Genomic DNA, 18,073 nt, shown 5'->3' on the forward strand with positions numbered 1-18,073 from the left:
TTCCCTCTCTTTGTCCTCTCTCCCCCCTCCTTCCATCAGTACCCGGGATCAGCCCCTGTATCTGCTATGCAAGTACTTTACACACCTCTCTCCAGAATTTGAATTTTTAATAAGAGATTGGATATTCTGACTAGTATTGGGTTAAAGGCAATCCCTCTACCTCCCACCCACAGACCTCCTCCCCTGGCTAATAGAAAATGCCTGTTACATTTACATAGCAATTGAAGAAAAACTATGGGTTTATCTGAAATGTAGCAAAACTTTTCCTAGCTCAACTTCCTAGTCATTTGACTAACAACTGCCAAACACTTAGATGTTTCTTTTCCTTCCTCCCTTCCTTCTTTCCCTTCCTTCCTTCCTTCCTTTCTTTCTTTTTCTTTCTTTCTCTCTCTCTTTCTTTCTTTCTGATTGAACTCTGGGCCTGAGCCCTATCCCTCAGCTCTTCAGCTCAAGGCTAGCTTTCTACCACTTGAACCACAGTGCCACTTCCAGTTTTCTGGTGGTTTATTGGAGATAAGAAGTTTCAGGGCCTTTCCCACCCAGGCTGTCTTTGAACCACGATCCTCAGATCTCAGCCTCCTGAGTAGCTAGGATTACAGGTGTGAGCCACTGGTGCCCAGCAGACGTGAGTTTCTTTACTCAGCTCTACAGCAGCGCCACTCTCTCTGACTTCCCAAACATATCAGATCAGAACAGATGTAATCTTTCTACTCCGAAGGGAGGCATTAACTTATTTATTTATTTATTTATTTGGTACTGGTCCTGGGGCTTGAATTTAGGGCCTGAGAGCTATCCCTGAGCTTTTGTGCTCAAAGTTGGTACTCTACCATTTGAGCCATGGCTCTACTTTTGACTTTTGGTTCACTGGAAAGCAGAGTTTCACAAACTTAACTGCTCAGGCTTGTTTTGAACCATGATCCTCAGAGCTCAGCCTCCTGAGTAGCTAGCTATGCCAGGCTTTTAACTAAGAGAAATGCTAGACAGCCAGATCACTGTTCCTAGTACATACCTGCATCTGTCCAGTACAGCTTGTTGGTGACCCAATCAATTGCCAGGCCTGCGGGGCTCTCTAAACTGGTATCCACTACCACCTGCACAGAAAGCAAAGCTGTATCACCAACTGACTTTCCCTCCAGCCATGGAGCCCATACCACCAATTCACAAACTATGGGAACCCCTTCCCCTGGAGAAGGCAGATCCTACCCCTCAATCTCTGCTCCCTCTGAAGGCCTGTGTCCACGCTGGGCCCTACCTCCTGTCCTGTTCCATCCCACTTGGCCCTGCTGATGGTATCAGTGCTGACATCTGTCCAGTACACATGGTCATCCCGGGAGTCCCAGTCAAGGGCCACAGCACTGCGCACGTCAGCCAGTGGGATGACATCATCGGACAGGTCCTCTGTGTCAAAGCTGATCCGACGGATGTCCATCCTTCGGGCAAAAAGCAGGAACTTGTCAAGACCTGATCAAAGGCCGAGAGGGGTCTTCTTTTAATGCTCTAAATCCAGTAACAGTGACAGACACAGATGCTCACCTGTGTGACACCTGGTTCAATCACAATTCCTGGGACCTGGTGTCCTTTGCCCCCAATTCTTCACACTGCAGGCCCCCTTGAGCACTGAAGCCCAGACTGGCAGAAATCAGCCCTAAGAATCCAGTGGAAACAAACTCTACCCATGGTAGCTGCTGTTTAAGAGTTTGTCTGATTCAGCTAAATTTTTCTTCCCTTTGACTTCTCTGGATCTTTGCTAGTACCCTGTTTGGACCACTGCTAATACTTTACTCTACTTCTAGGATTTCATTTGTTTTAGGACCTTTGCCCCAGGGCCTTTGTGGGTTCATTTTGTTTTGAGATAGTCTCACTATGTAGCCTAGGTTACCTTGAAACTCATGATCTTCCTATCTCAGCCTCCTGTGTACTTTGATTATAGTCATGTGTAGCCTTATCCAGCTAGGCCTCTATTGTATTATCTAGATTCTTCTCCTTACTGTTCTTGCAATAGCTTTAGCAAAAAATGACTAGGCATGGAGGATCTTCCTAGTCAGGCACTGAGCTTAGAACTTAGGAAAGCCAGATGCCTCCTCACACCAACTCTTAGTACATGTTATGCTTGCTCTCATTTCTAGATGAGTTTCTGAGGCTAACAGAGATCAAGTAATGTGCCCATGACACTACAGCTTCAGATCATTAGAGCTGGGACTCAGGTCTTTTCCAGAGAGAGCATTGGTCCTTCCTCTGCACAGCATCACAGCTGGCTCTTTTCTATCCTCTGCCCCTCTTATGGTCTATCTGAATACTTTTCTAGTAGAGTCTTTCCTTCGTATTTATGAGGAACTGGTTCTAAGAACTCTGAAGATACCAAAATTCACAGATGCTGAAGCTTCTTATATAAAATGGCTTTATATTTTGCACATGATCCTATGCACATCTCTAGATTACTTATAGTACCCAGTGCAATATATTTGTTGGTGCTAGTGATTCATGGTGCAATATAAATTCTATATAAATAGTTTTTACACTGTATGGTTTAAGGGTTAGTGACTAAAAAGGTCAACACATATGTCCAATACAGAAATAATTTTTATAACAAATTTTTAAATATAAAATATAAAAAATTTTAAATATAAAATATAAAAAATTTTATAACAGTATTTTCTGTATGCGATTGGTTGAATCCACTATATAGTATACAGCTATGAAGGGTTATATACTCTTTTATTCAGAAAGGAACTTCTTGCCTAACTTTATCAACTTTCTTGTTTCAAACTCTGAAGAACTCTTAATGGGAAGTACCTGGGAAGCATCTTGCACCTTACTAATAGGGAAGAGTTGGGCACAAATGAATGCAAAGGTAAAATACATTTCACGGAACTAGCGTCTTAAGAGGACTATGTGCATGAATGACATATCTTCATGTTTTCTCTAATGGCACTCTGGGAAGAAACCAGATGCAAGAATTGATTTTAACCAGATTTAAGAGTGATGTCTGAGACATTATCCCAGGATCCTTGCTGGTCAGGCCATATACATGATCAGTTCTGTCTGGAGTATTCTTAAGAAAAGTTCAGCATCCATGATGCTGAGCTCCTTAGGACCAACCTACCTACGAGCAATGCCCCTAACTTTAGCTCCAAGGAAGCCAAAGGAGCAGTCCAGAGATTCAGGAAATCCCATCATCTTTCACTAGTTATACATGTATTTATCCAAGATCTACTGAAAGAATCATCAGAGATCCTAAGTTTGGCTCCTTCTTTTAGGGGCTGACAAAAAGTCTGTAGGGTAAAAGGAAAGGTAGGTTGGAAATCAGTCTCCCACTTTCTAGAAGAACCTAGAACTGACTTGCTGTCTAGCTTTAAGGTATTCTATGTAGTGAATCCAATCATAAACCTAGTTGCAAGTATTCATATTCGACCTGGGTATGTCACTGAACCCTCACCAATTTCTGTTAGATCTTCAGTCCTCAGCTTTGCTCTCTGATCCTCCAACTTAAGTTCTTCCTCTCCAGAGGCTACTTGAGGCATATGGCTCTTCCTCATGACAAACCAGCCCTTCAACTTCTATCTTTGTCTCTTCTGCCCACCCTCACATGGTATTTCCACTGAGACTGGTCTATCAGACCCACTTACTCTGGGCACAGGCATGGCTGTTGATCTTTCGGAAGCCAGTAGGGCAGGCACAGGTGTAGTTCTGGCCACTGGGCAGACACAGGTGGGTGCAGCCTCCATTATTGTCCCCACAACGGTTTTTTCCTGTTCAAGGAGCCCAGAGCAAGATGGTCAGATAAGATCCAAGGTTTACCAAAGTAGCTCCCAGGCCAGGGAGTAGGGGGCAGGGTGAACATCCCAAAGGAAGAAACTATGTCTTGTTATTTATTTTTTAAGTATCTGCCCCAGCTGCTAACATATAGTGAGTACCTGACATATAGGAGATGCCCTATAAATTTTTGCATGAATTACTTGGGAACAGTGAAGCAGAATGAGTCTTTCGGGAGTCTTGATGTTGTACCACCCTAAATGTCCAGCAGAGGGAGGAATTAGCCCAAGTCAATGCCAGCCCTGGATTCTTTTTCAACCCCCCCATCAGAGTCAATGGCAACTATGACAAGTGTAAGGGAGGTTGTCAGAGGCACAGGCAGCCACATTACCCAAGAGGCCACTCTGGCTCACCTGATGGGAAGTGTTTTACCTGCAGGCTGGCGCTGGGGGTGCAAGGTATGAATGTCCATGGGGAAGTGGAGCTTGTTGCGAATGATTTCCTGATTCTTCCCAGTAAACTTGTTGGCACTATTGATGCTCTTGGTGTGCCAGTCTGTCCAATACAAACTGTCTTCAAACACTGTGATGGCGAAGGGATGTGGGAGGCCTGGGCAAAGTCCAGAAAGATCTCACTTCAGATATGGCCTACCCCAGTCCCCTCCCCATTCCCCCAGGCCCAGACCTGGCAGCTGCACAAATGTCACCCTCTGCCAAGGCTCCTATGGGCAGGAATGGGGAAGGAGGATGAAAGATGAAGGAGAGAGGAGAAAGGGCCTCACCCTGGCTAATGACAGCCTTGCGGTGACTCCCATCCAGATTGGCCCTCTCAATGACGTGGTGCTTAGCATCTACCCAGTACATGCGACGCCCCGCGTAGTCGATGGTAAGGCCATTGGGCCAGAAGAGATGGGTATCCGCAATGATGTGCCGTCCAGAGCCATCCATGCTGGAGGCCTCAATGCGAGGGGTGTTGCCCCAGTCTGTCCAATAAATGGTTCTAGGAAGAAAGAAAATGAATTCACAGGCAGTGATGGATGGGTAGTAGCCAGGATAATAATCAGAGAAGATGCTTCCTTCCATTTCATCCAGGAGACTCCAACTGCTTGTCCAAAGTGTTGTTGTTGTTTTTTAAAAATCTTTATTTATTTTAAACAACTTCCTTTTTTGGGGTGGGGCAGGGGGCAATGCTGGAGATTAAACAAGGACCTCATGCTGGCCAAGCATTCCACCACTGAGCTATATTCATAGCCTTAAGAAGTATTTTCAAGCTGGGTGCTGGTGGCTCATGCGTATAATCTGAGATCTGAGGATTGTTTCGAAGCCAGCCCTGTCAGGAAAGTCTGTGAAGCTCTTATCTCCAATAAACTACTCAGAAAAAACAGAAGTGGTGTAATGGCTCAAGTAGAGCTCTAGCCTTGAGCCAAAGAAGCTCAGGGACAGTGCCTAGACCCTGAGTTCAAGTTGGTGATGGTCCTAGAGCTTGAACTCAGGGCTTAGGCACTGTCCCTGAACATTTTTACCCAAAGCTGATGCTCTAACACTTGAGCCACAGCTCTACTTCAGGCTTTTTTTGGTAGTTAATTGGAGATAAGAGTTTCACAGACTTTCCTGCCAGAGGTGGCTTTGCACTGTGACCCCTGGATCTCAGCCTCCTGAATAGCTAGGATTGCAGGCATAAACCCCTGGTACCCAGCTGTGTGTTTGTTTTTAACGCGCCAGTTAGAAATGAGTAAAGGGAGCCGGGTGAGGGTGGTTCATGCCTGTAATCCTAGCTACTCAGGAGGCTGAGATTTGAGGGTCACAGTTCAGAGCCAGCCCAGGCAGGAAAGTACACAAAACTCTTTATCTCCAATAAACCACCAGAAAAACCGGAAGTGGCACTGTGCTCAAGTGATAGAGCGCTAGCCTTAAGCTGAAGAGCTGAGGGACAGCGCCTAGGCTCAGAGTTCAAGCCCCACAAGAAAGAAGGAAAAGCAAGAAAAGCAAGGAAGGAAGGAAGGAAGGAAGGGAGGGAGGGAGGGAGGGAGGGAGGGAGGTGAAGGGAAGGGAAGGGAAGGAAGGAAAGAAAGAGAAAGCAAAGAAAGAAAGGAGTAAAGGGACCATAAATATTAATTTGTTTAAGGACCCAGGACCAGTTGCTCCATAGCCAGGAGCATCAGCGTACAGAGACCACCTTGTTAAACACCACTAAGAGTGGCATGATAAAATTTAGCCCAGGTAGCTGGGCTCTATCCTCACACAATGCAAGAAGACTTAGGAACCGAGACATAACGTACTCACCCCTCCATGGGGTGCAGCGCAATGGCCCGGGGCTTCTCCAGGTTCTGCCACAGCAGTACCTTCCGGTGGGCCCCATCCAGGTTGGCCACCTCAATCCTGGATGTCCCAGAGTCAGTCCAGTAGAGTTTGTCATGGACCCAATCCACAGCTAGGCCTCCTGGGAAGAAGAGACCGGGAAGAAATTCAGAGATTTGGCTCCTCTCTTTCTTAGTAACCAGAAGCAAACTCTTACAGGGAACAGTTTCTGGAGCCAGCCATTCTTGTAACTACTTTAATTCATATATTAATTCATTTTACTGTCACAACTATTGTGAGGTAGGTCCTATAACTTCCATGAAGGTGAGGAAACTGAGGCACAGAGAAGTCTAAACAACTATCTGGGGAGTGTGCATTCCCTCCTCATAGCCAACCACACCCCACTTCCTGAATCTACCCAGGCCTCCCCATGGCACTATGGTTGGAAGATTTTCACCTAAGGTTTTGTAGGGGCATTTCAGAAGTTCTAAAAGCTTTTGAGGAAATTAGGCTGAATGCCACATACTTTTTCTTTCCCTTTTATTTTGAGGATGGAACCCAGGGCCTCTTGTGGCAGGCAAATACTTTACCACAGAGCTACACCCCTAATCCTCGCTACCAAATTCTAACCCAGTTCACCTGTTTGTAGACTAGCTTGAGAACGCTAAATTAGCTATTGTAGGGTGTTTTTTTTAAAACTCTAAAATATTTTAATATTTACCTGGGTCAATTAGAATATACTTTACATTAAGTAACAGAGCTAAGCTCAGATGTAAACTAGATGCTAAGGCTGGTAGACAATTGTTACTTTCATCCATTAATCTGATTCCCTTATGACATTTACCAAATGTTTACCTGAACCCATACAAATAATGTATGAACCAGGAAACCAGTGGCACTCACCTGTAATCCTAGCTACTCAGGAGACTGAGATTGGAGAATTGTGGTTGAAACCAGCCTGGGCAAGAATGTCCATGAGACTCTCTATCTCCAATTAACCACCAAAAAACTCGACATGGACCTGTGGCTCAAGTATTGGAGTGCTAGCCTTGAGCACAAAAGCTCAAGGACAGGGCCCAGACACTGAGTTCAAGCCCCAGGATTGGGGGAGAGGTGGGAGAAAAGTATATGTATATGAACAGATGTCTTTTCTTTTCTTTTTTTTTTTTTTTTGGGGGGGGGGTAGGTGGAGGAGTTTGAATTCAAGAGCCTAGGTGTGGTCCCTGAGCTTTTGAGCTCAAAGCTAGTGCTCTACCATTTTGAGCCACAACTGTATTTCCAGTTTTCTAGTGGCCCCAATTGGAGGCAAGAATCTCAAGGACTTTCTTGCCCAGACTGGTTTTGAACCCACAATCCTCAGTTCTCAGTCTGAGTAGCTAGGATTAGAGGTATGAGCCACCTCTAAACATCTGGCTCACATGTTTTTTATATCAGAGTTCCACCCAAGATCTCACTGGTAGAAAAGAGACAGTGAATAAGTTTCATAAAAACTGGCCTGTCTCTTCCTTCCATCACTGCTTTTCAGCGTGGCCCTGATCATCCCCACAGCACCTCATTCCCTACCTGGGCTCTCTAGTCCAGTAGACACAACCTCCTCCACATTGCTGCCATTGAGGTTGGCACGGAGGATGCGGTCCAGGGTGACATCAGACCAGAAGACCAGCTCACGCCGGTGGTGGAAGTCCAGGGCAATGGCATTCTCCAGGTTGTTCAGCAGCAGGGTGTACTCAGAGCGGTGCGGTAGCACCTGCCGGATGTCGATTCGATTGGCAAACAGAAGCACAGGTTCAGGCCCTAGGATAAGGCATAGAAATGTGACCCCATTGAGCTGCAGAGCTGCCAGATTCCCATCAGCATGCCCCCCTAGATCCTCAGCTGATAGCTAGGGCTCCTTCACCATCTGAGCATGCCCCACGCTGCCAGCCATTCCCACCAGAAGAGTGGAAATCTCGTCTACTCCACTCCAGGATAATTTTTGCTTCTTTTTCTTTTTAATCATTATGGTTTTGAATGAGTATCTATTTGTAGTATGAAGGGATTTCATGGTGATATTTCTATACCTGTACATAGTATACTTGACCAAAAATCCACCTCCTAATATAGTCCATTCCTCCTCTCCTTTCTCCCTTTTTCAAACAGTACCTTTACTTAGGGACAAGAAAAACTATTTGTTTTACTATGTCAGACATTCTGTTTCTCTCTCAACAAATCCCTGAGCTCTAAAGCACATGGCGTTCTTCTACTCAGTCGTTGGCCCACACAGCCAAGTGCCAACATCCCTTACCTAGAGCTTTACAGCTGCGCCGGTCAGGTCGTAACTCATAGCCTGTTTCACACCAACACTGGAAGGCTCCTTCACTGTTGGTGCAGCCCTGGCTGCAGTACCCCTCCTCAGCACATTCGTTCACATCTGCAAACATCAGGTAGAGTCAGGAGATCTCTTCTAGTCATCTTCCCCTCACACCTAACTCCCAGTCTAACTAGCTGCCTTCCTGGCTGCATCCTCAGCCAGGATTTAGTGGAGAGGTTATGTGATAATTGCTTGAGGGCTCGGCAGTCGTAGACATAGTCTAGAATCCCACCTTTGCTACTCTTTAGCTGTGTGACCTCTGGCAAGTTAACCTCTCAGAGCTTCAGTTTCTCCTATCTGTCAAATGGGAGGAATGATCCTTCTAAGAGTTAGTGCACTAATAAAACGAGGTCACGGGCATCAGATGTCTGGAAACCCAGCTGTCTCGGTGTTGTCCCTGCCTAGCATCCTGCTCCAAAGTAGGCCCCAGCTCACCTTGGCATGTGCGCCCATCCTCAGTGAGTCGGTAGCCCGTGTGGCAGGTACACTGCACTGCTCCCCGAACCATCTGGCACTTCTGGGCACAGCCGCCGTTGTTAACACTACAGTTTTCTTCACCCGTCCGAGGCCCTATGCCAGCCAAACCAGATTTGGGAGTTAAGCCCAGAATCCACCCCCAGACATGCCAACTTGGCATTTCACCTGGACCACGAAGAACAGCTCCCAAAAGTTGCAAGAGTCCCTGGGAAGAATTCCCTTTGAACCGAATGGGTGGGGCTCAGCCACAAATCATGGGCCAGATCTGACCACTGGGGACACTCACGGCAGTTCTGGTGTGGGCTTTCGTCACTGTTGTCACCACAGTCATTGACCCCGTTGCACAGCTTCCTCTGCCCAATGCAACGCCCGTTCCAACACAGGAATTGGTCAGAGGCACACTGGGGGCTTCCTAGAAAGAGAAAGGAAAGTCAAGTCACCACAGGGCAAAGCTTGGGTCCACAAGAAAGGGGAACCTGTCATTTTCTACGGTGAGCTGGAAACAGATGAGACAAAAGGTGGGAGGGTTGGGAGTATGTAAGGCAGGAAACATCTCAGACAAGAATGGTTAAATGTCTGCTCATTTTCTTCCCTTTACACCACAGTGCATGAGGGATTAAGAGGGAATTTAAAAGGTAAGCCAACATGCCAAGTACCACGTGGCATGAGGATACTTCTTCCTCAGTATGCCAGCAAGAGCAGCCACTGATTTGAACACAGGCCCTGACCGGCCCTGTGTTCTAGACTATAAGGATGCAGGTCAATGATGCACCTGGATTTAACCCTGGGGCTTAGGGAGGGTAGAAATTATTCAGGCCATGGGAAAGATAGTAATGAAATATCACTTCCATCTAATTGAGAAAATAGCAGTGATTCCCTCTTTTTCCTCGTCTCCCTTATAGGTGAGTATTCTGGGACACCCCGGGAAACGCCACCTGTGTTCTCGCAGTTCTCCTCATCGCTGTTGTCTGCACAGTCATCCTCCCCATCACAGCGCCAGGACAGGCGGACACAGCGGCCTGACTGACAGCGGAACTGTTCAGCTGTGCACATTGAGGTGGCTGGGCAAAGCAAAGGCCGAATGAAAAAGTTAGCCCCACTTCAGGCTGAAACTCCACCCTGCCACTCAAAGCCAGACTTCGGATCAGTACCCAGGTCATTCTTCCTTTCTTCTTTTTGTTTTTTGCCGTAATAGGGTTTGAATTCAGGGCTTTTGTGCCTGCTAGGCAGGCAGTCTTCCACTTGAAATAAATCTCCAGCCCTTAGATCATTCTTTTTGACACCAGTGTCAGCTGATCTACCTGGCATCTTTGTGTGAGTCAGAAAAAAAGGTACCCTTTTCTCAAGACCTTTTCCTGTCACCTATTGGAAAACTGCCAGGCTGTGTATATAAATGTAACATCTACTGGGGGCTAGGATGTGGCTTGCCTAGTACGCATGAGGCCCTGGGTTTGATTCCTCAGTACCATGTTAAAAAATAAAAGTAACTTAAAAAAAAATGATGTTATGCAATTGGTATCCCTTTGAGCAAAATACAACCTACACACACTATGCCTGGCAGTTTTATCCAATAGATCTTCAAGGTTATTGATAGTGGCCTATTTGGCTTCATAGCTCCTTCCTGTAGTCTGCACCTTTACTTCCTGCCTTTGGTGTTATTCCCCTACTTACTGCAGTTGCGCTCATCAGACTGGTCGTCACAGTCTGCATCACCATCACAGCGCCAGCCTGCATTGATGCACAGGCCACTGTCACACATGAACTCCCCAGAGCGGCAGGGCTGGTGGGAGGCTGAGGAAACAAAAGTCTTCTGTCTCTAGCCAGTCTGTGCACAGAGAGCCCTAGAAAGATCTAGCTCCCGCCCCCACCCCTTCACCCCCCCCTACCCCCAGCTCTTCCTAAGAGAGACTAGGACTCCTGAAACTCCCCCCCCCCCCCCCAGTGCCTGCCCCAGTTGGCACCTGTGCCTTGCCAGCCTGACTGCCCCTCCTCCCAGCCGGCCAGAGCACTCACAGCAGTCAGACTCGTCCGACCAGTCTCCACAGTCATCATCACCATCACAGTGGTAGATGTCAAGGATACAGCGGCCATAGGCACACTGGAACTCCTCCAGGTTGCAGGGGGGAGCAGGCACCGCAGAGGCTGGAAGGGAGGCAGAGGCAGGGAAGGCCAACACTCAGGCCTGACTCCTCTAAGGGCCCCAAACCTTCAGGCCAGTGGCTTCCTTGAGAGAGTTGTAAATGGGATTCATGTGGGACAACCTCTGATCAATCACAGGTAGATAATCAACCCTCCCCACCTGGGGCTCCAGCTCCCACCCTGGCTCAGCCCAGAAGCCTCTTTTTTGTTTGTTTGTTTCAGTCCTAGAGCTTGATCTCAAGGTCTGGGTGCTGTCCCTGAGTTTTTTTGTTCAAGGCTAGCAGTCTCTACCACTTGAGCTACAGCTCTACTTTTAGCACTTTGGGGGGGGGGGGGGGGATAGTTAATTGTACATAAGAGGCTCAGTGAGTTTCCTGCCCCAGTTGACTTTGAACCTTGATCCTCAGATCTCAGCCTCATGAGTGGCTAGGATTACAGGCCTGAGCCACTGGTGCCAGACTTCCAACAACTGTGTTTAAGCCATGTTTCTGCAGTTTTCAGCAGTGAAGACTCACTCCTCAGCCTGGTCCTTATCTGAGGAGAAGGAGCCCACCATCCTCCCCTCAATCCAGCAGACGAAGATCTGGGGACACTCACGACAGCTTTCCTCATCTGAGCCATCTTTACAGTCCGTGTCACCATCACAGTACCAGTGCTCAGCAATGCAGCTCCCATCACGGCAGCGGAATTCTTTGTCTGAGCACTTGCGCATGTCTAGAAGGGTGCAATGAGATAACCAACCATATTGAGAGAGCCCCATGGGAACCCCTCTTAACCATCTTCCCTGACTCTCAGTCTCTTGGGCCCTTGGGACCAGAGAATTCTTGGTGGGCCTGGACTGTTCTGCCCTCTAGTCTTCCTCCAGATGTTCCAGATCCCCTGGGGCCAGTTCAAGACTGGGCAGTGTTGGACAATGGCTGCTGTCTCCTTCCAGGGGCCAGCCCCACACCAGGCTCCTACCTTCCTCCCCCTCGGGTACCACTCACCACACTGCTCATCGCTGTTGTCCCCACAGTCATTGTCGCCGTCACAGTGCCACAAGCTCCGGATACAGTAGCCATTCTGGCAGGGGAACTCATCCTCCTCACACTCTCGGGGGGCTGTGGACACAGAGCAGACAGGCTGTGGTAGGCAGAGGGCCCAGTGCCTACAAGCCCCACACAAAGTCTTCCTGAGCAGTCAAGTTGCTCTCTAGGACTCTGCAGGGGATTAGCTTAACTGACCAAGAGAGGAGGTAAAAGGATAGGACAATATCTAAAAATCTATACGGGTTCAGAGTATCACATTCTGCTGGGAAATCACCAACAAAGCTTGCGTGAGGGTGTCTGTCTGGGCCCTGCCAACACTCACGACAGTCCTGCTCATCGGAGTCATCCTCACAGTCGTTGTCCCCATCGCACACCCAGGAGCGGCGGATGCACTTGCCATTGTCACAGTGAAAATCCAGAGGGGAACAGGTGGGCAGCACTGAGCCCAAGAGAAGGGAAAAGTGAATCTGTCAGACAAGCTACAGTGAGCCAGAAATCCTTTCCTAGTATGCCAGTTCCCAAACCCTCAACCAACCTGCCCCCATCTGTCTTGTAGGCCTTCCTCATGGACTCCTATGCCTGCCTCCAGCAGATGGAGGTGATAAGCAGAAACTACAGCTAAGCTGGGCACTGGTGGCTCTTCTCTATCACTTGAGAGGCTGAGATTGGGAGGATCATGGTTTGAGGCCAGTCGGTGGGCAGAAAAGTTCACAAGACCCCCTTCTCAATCCATAGCTGGGCACGGTGGCACGTGTGTGTGTCATCCCAAGCTATGTGGGTTCCTGAGACTGAGAAGATCAAAATTCCAGGCCAGTCCAGATAGAACCGAACACAAGAGTCCATTTTAATGAAGGGAAGCTGGACATGGTGGTATGCACCTGTGATCCTAGCAATGGAAAGCCTAAAGTAGGCAGACAGGGCAAAAGTGCTCACCTGGGTGGGAAAGTGAGACCCTATCTGAAAAATAACCCGCAAAAGTAGAGCTGGAGGTGTGGCAGAAGTAGTAGAGTGCCAGCTGAGGAAGTATAAGTTTAAACCCCATAATTGCCAAAAAATGAAGGAAAAAAGGAGTGAAAAACAGAATATAAAGAAAAAGAAAACTATAGCTAGAAACAAGTAGTAGAAGGGAATCATGCCAGGGATCCACAGGGCAATGGAAAACCAACTTAGAGACTCCTACGTCACAAAGAAAGCAATAAGAAAAACATGGGCGGGGCTGGGAAGATGGCTCAGTGGTAGAGCGCTTGCCTTGCATGCCTAAGGCCCTGGGTTCAATTCCTCAGCACCACATAAGCAAAAAGAAAAAAGCCGGAGTGGCGCTGTGGTAGAGCGCTAGCCTTGAGCTGAAGAGCTGAGGGACAGCACCCAGGCCCAGAATTCAGGCCCCACAACTGGACCCAAAAAAAAAAAAAAAAAAAAAAAAGAAAAACATGGGCAAGTGAAAGAAGTGTCTTTTTTTTTCTTTCCTTTTATTCAATGATGATTGACACATCTGGGCTCAATTTCCAGTTCTAGAGCTCATTACTCATCACACTGAGCAAGTCATTTACCTCCTCTGAGTGATAGTCTCTTTGACTATACAATATGGGTAATTACACTCCACTCATAGAGGTCTTTTGAGATAATGCGTATGAAAGTGCTACATGTAAGTGAAGCATTTATCATTATCACAATTAGCTGAACCAGTTAGGGTTAATCAAGTCTAGGTTGTGGCTTCTTTCTCATTAGACTAATTATCATCATCAGGTGAAGATACTTCAGGTCAGAGACTGTAGCCCTAAACTCAGGCAATGGCATAGGAATGATATATTATTCAAGACAAGACAGTCTGGCCCATCCTCACATCTTATTACAGTAGGGAAGAGGGAAATTTAAGTTTTGTTTGTTTCTTTTGTGGTGATGGTCCAAGAGCCTGATCTCAGGACCTAGGCACTAGGGGTCCTTGGGCTTTTTTGCTCAAAGTTAGTCTCTGCCACTTGAGTCATAGCTCTGCTTCTAGTTTTTGTTTAAATATATATATATATATATATAATTTTATTGTTATTATTGAGTTGTTGAGCAAAAAAATGCTAAAAGAATACTGCCCAGCTCCTAAGTTCAAGCCCCAGGACCAACACCAAATAAAATATTTTAAAAGGGGGGCTGGGAAGGTGGCTCAGTGGTAGAGCACTTGCCTTGCAAGCCTGAGGCCCTGGGTTCGATTCCTTAGCACCATATAAGCAAAAAGAAAAAAGCCGGAAGTGGCGCTGTGGCTCAAGTGGTAGAGCGCTATCCTTGAGCTGAAGAACTGAGGGACAGCGCCCAGGCCCAGAGTTCAGGCCCCACAACTGGACCCAAAAAAAAAAAAAGAAAAAGAAAAAACATGGGGCTGGGAAGATGGCTCAGTGGCAGAGTGCTTGCCTTGCATACCTGAGGCCCTGGGTTCAATTCCTCAGCACCACATAAGAAAAAAAGCCGGAAGTGGCACTGTGGCTCAAGTGGTAGAGTGCTAGCCTTGAGCTGAAGAGCTGAGGGACAGCACCCAGGCCCAGAGTTCAGGCCCCACGACTGGACCCAAAAAAAAAAAAAAAAAAGAAAAGAAAAAGAAAAAACAAATCTGTGATTATACAGATCAATATAAGAAACATGAAAATAATTCCATTCCATCTAAGTATAATATATGAATTTCAAGATGCACAAAATGGCAATACATATATGTAAACATTTTCATATAAACAGAGATCTTTAAAGGAGACTAACTACCCTATGATTTTCAGGGTATTTTCTTCCATACTGGTTCAAAGTTTGTCTTATTGGACATAGAGCATGACCCACCTAATGGAAATATAGGTGGAGCTGGGCACCAGTGACTCAAGCTTATAATCCTAGCTACTCAGGAGGCTGAGATCTGAGGATTGCAGTTCAAAGCCAGCCCAGGCAGGAAAGTCCATGAGACTCCTATCTCCAATTAACCCCCAGAAAACTGGAAGTGGTGGGTGCTATGACTCAAGTGGTAGAGCACTAGCCTTGTGCTGAAGAGCTAAGAGACAGTGCCCAGGTCCAGAGTTCAAGCCCTATGACTGATCGAGAGAGACAAAGACAGAGACAGAGAGAGATACAGATGGTTTGAGGCACACATACTGGGAGAAAACATGTCTTTATCAATAGCTGTCATCCTTGAAAGAGTACAACTCTGAGTCTAGTGTATGTATAGAACACTCCATCAGCCTTGTGTTGACCCCAATCCTATGTCCCTCTTCTATCACCTCCCACCATGGCTGCCATGGTACTTACTACATCCATCTTCATCACTGTGGTCCCCACAGTCATTATCTCCATCACATTGCCACTGGGCAGGGATGCAGGTACACTCGCCAAGGGCACTCACTGCACAAGTGAAATGGCTCCGACCACAAGCACACTCAGGGCTGCTGGCTAGGCCTGGGCAGAGGAAAAAGGAACCAACGAGTAGTCAACTCCCACTCAACCAAAGCCCATACCAGGGCAAGGAGCTGTTGCAAACAACACTGTCGCCCAGGGAGCCACATGACACTGCAGGAATGTGATGATGCCTTCTCACTGCCTCCTAGGTAGAAATAGTCTAAAAGATACCCTCAGTTTTTGCTCACAGGCAGTCCGGTACCCCCATCGTGACAGAATTTTTTACACAGGCTTGGAGAAAAATGATGGCAGAGGGGGAGACAGAGGGGAGATGATGACAGGTCTCCCTATGTTTCTCTCCAAAACTAGGTTAAGATGTGGATGCTCCTGTCTCTTATCTTTACCTATCCAGGGAAGATAAGAAATAGTGGATTAAAATGCAGTGGCCAGCTGGGTGCTGGTGACTCATACCTGTAATCCTAGCTACTCAGGAGGTTGAGATCTGAGGATTGTGGTGTGAAGCCAGCCCAGGCAGCAAAGTCCTTGAGACTCTTATCTCCAATTGGGACCATTAGAAAACTGGAAGTAGAGCTGGGGCTCAAAGTGGTAGAGTGCTAGCCTTGAGCAGAAAAGCTCAGGGACAGCACCCATGCCTTGTGTTCAAGCTCCATGACCGACAAAGAAAAAAAAAATGCTGAAGCCTCTTAGTGTTAAGGAATCCACATGGGGGTAACAAGCTAGAAGCGACTGGGACACCTCAAGGCAGAATAACTGGGCCCAGCCAGGGTCTTCCTGTGGGACAGGACACAGCTTAGAGGAAGGCTGGCAGACAGCCCCTCCCCCAGCTTCAGCAGCGCGCAGCTGGGCTTCCCTATTGAGCATCAAGCTATCTGCCTGGCCAAGTCCCATGACCGGCTGCTGTGCCCCCTCCCCAGCATGCCCAGCAGGATGCCCTGTGGATAGCGTGTGAATGGCTCAGTGCCCCAGCTCCAGCCTCAGCTGGAACAAAGGGTTCTGCCAGGGTCACTCTCCCATTCATCTAACCGGCTGGGCTGCTGCAGCTGGGGGAAAGAGAAGGCCAGGCTCAAGGCTCATCTCTCCCCCTAGCTTTCTTGTCCCCTCAGCTGAGCCCTACCCTCAGGCTGGGCTGCACCAGGAAAGGAGTTAGTTCTAAATTGCCACCCTTCTTCCTTTCCTGTTACCTGGCCCAGCTCTCCCCTTAACCATTCATCCTTGCCTTCCATCAGAATGAATGCAAGGAGGGAAGCCCACACCTCTAAGGGTAAGTGTGATGAGCATAAGGCAGAGCTTCTTGACCAGTGATTGATGGATGGATGGATGGATGGATGGATGGATGGATGGATGGATGGATGGATGGATGGATGGATGAATGGATGATAGGCTTCTTCCTTAGAAGAGGCACCAAAGACCCAGCTGTGCCAGCTCCCTTCCTTTCTAAACTGTTTCTGGAACTCTGAAAAGGGTTGAGAGTGTCTCTCAGACCCTGGATGACAAGAGCCTGAGGAATCCTGGCTCGGCTCGCCCCTTTAGGGACCCATGCCAGATTCAACAGCAAAGCAGTTTATGCCATGAGTATCCATAATACACAGACCCTCTTGCTATGGAGGCTGAGAAAAAGGGTAAGGCTAAATCAGTTGGTCTCAGCTGGGAATGATTTTGCCTTTTAGCAGCAGTTAGCAGTGTCTAGCGGCATTCTGGTTGTCATGAGTGGTAGTGCTGCTGGCAACTAGTGGGTAGAAGTCAGGGGTGCTGCTAGACATTCTACAGTGCATAGGACAGCCTCTCCTTCCCCACCTTTATTTATCCCCTCAATTAGCTGGCTGGAAATGTCAAGAGAGCTGAGAAACATTAGCCACACACAGCAAGGAGTGAAGATGTGTCTGAGGGAAATTTCAAATAAAGGCAACTTAGAGCCAGTCTCATACTTGTAATCCTAGCTACTCAAGAGGCTGAGATCTAAGGCTTGTGATTTAAAGCCAGCTGGAGCAGGAAAGTGGGACTCTTTATCTCCAATTAATCACTAGACAAACCAGACGTGGAGTTGTGGCTCAAAGTGCATTAGCCTTGAACAAAGAAACTCGGACAACACCCGGGCCCTGAGTTGAAGGCCCAGGATTGGCACCAAAAAAAAAAAAAGAAAAGAAAAGAAAAGAAAAAGGCAATTTGGAGATGGTGTAGGTAGGTCACATCTATAATGTTGACTACTCAGGAGGCTTAGATCTGAGGATCTAAGAGAGACTTACCTCTCACCAGCAAAAAGCTGGAAGTGTAAGTGTTGCTCAAGTAGAGCTCCAGCATGACCCAAAAAACGGGCAAGAGAGGGAGGCCCACTGGAGCTCCAGTGGTACTTATAAGAGTACTTATAAGTGGTACTTATAAGTGGTACTTATAAGAGAGGGAGGCCCAGGGTGCCAGCACCAAAACAAAAACAAAAACAAGGGGCTGGGAAGGTGGCTCAGTGCATGCATGAAGCCCTGGGTTCAATTCCTCAGCACCACATAAGCAGAAAAAGCCGGCAGTGTCACTCTGGCTGGAGCACTAGCCTTGAGCTGAAGAGCTGAGGGACAGCACCCAGGCCCAGAGTTCAGGCCCCATGACTGGCAAAACAAACAAACAAACAAAACACACACACACAAAAACAAAAACAA

The 18,073-nt window shown here is 47.5% G+C and overlaps 1 protein-coding gene across 1 annotated transcript in view; it reads right to left on the minus strand.

Annotated features, from left to right (window-relative positions):
• The window catches only part of Lrp4 (LDL receptor related protein 4), a 43,603-nt gene extending 25,880 nt beyond the window's left edge, over positions 1-17,723 (minus strand). The window contains exons 1-18 of the mRNA XM_042675624.1: positions 17,669-17,723; positions 15,318-15,464; positions 12,367-12,483; positions 12,003-12,116; positions 11,614-11,730; positions 10,891-11,019; positions 10,549-10,668; positions 9,813-9,938; positions 9,164-9,289; positions 8,836-8,970; positions 8,335-8,460; positions 7,614-7,844; positions 6,036-6,192; positions 4,535-4,752; positions 4,186-4,362; positions 3,627-3,749; positions 1,253-1,461; positions 1,010-1,091 (exon numbers count right to left, since the gene is read on the minus strand). Coding sequence (XP_042531558.1) covers positions 1,010-1,091; positions 1,253-1,461; positions 3,627-3,749; positions 4,186-4,362; positions 4,535-4,752; positions 6,036-6,192; positions 7,614-7,844; positions 8,335-8,460; positions 8,836-8,970; positions 9,164-9,289; positions 9,813-9,938; positions 10,549-10,668; positions 10,891-11,019; positions 11,614-11,730; positions 12,003-12,116; positions 12,367-12,483; positions 15,318-15,464; positions 17,669-17,723 — 2,509 coding nt within the window. The remainder of the gene's footprint in view (positions 1-1,009; positions 1,092-1,252; positions 1,462-3,626; positions 3,750-4,185; positions 4,363-4,534; positions 4,753-6,035; positions 6,193-7,613; positions 7,845-8,334; positions 8,461-8,835; positions 8,971-9,163; positions 9,290-9,812; positions 9,939-10,548; positions 10,669-10,890; positions 11,020-11,613; positions 11,731-12,002; positions 12,117-12,366; positions 12,484-15,317; positions 15,465-17,668) is intronic.
• Between the last annotated feature and the right edge of the window lie 350 nt (positions 17,724-18,073).

Source organism: Dipodomys spectabilis, unplaced genomic scaffold (assembly GCF_019054845.1).
Source record: "Dipodomys spectabilis isolate Male_0828 unplaced genomic scaffold, ASM1905484v1 ptg000030l, whole genome shotgun sequence".
NCBI classification, from domain to species: Eukaryota; Metazoa; Chordata; class Mammalia; order Rodentia; family Heteromyidae; genus Dipodomys; species Dipodomys spectabilis.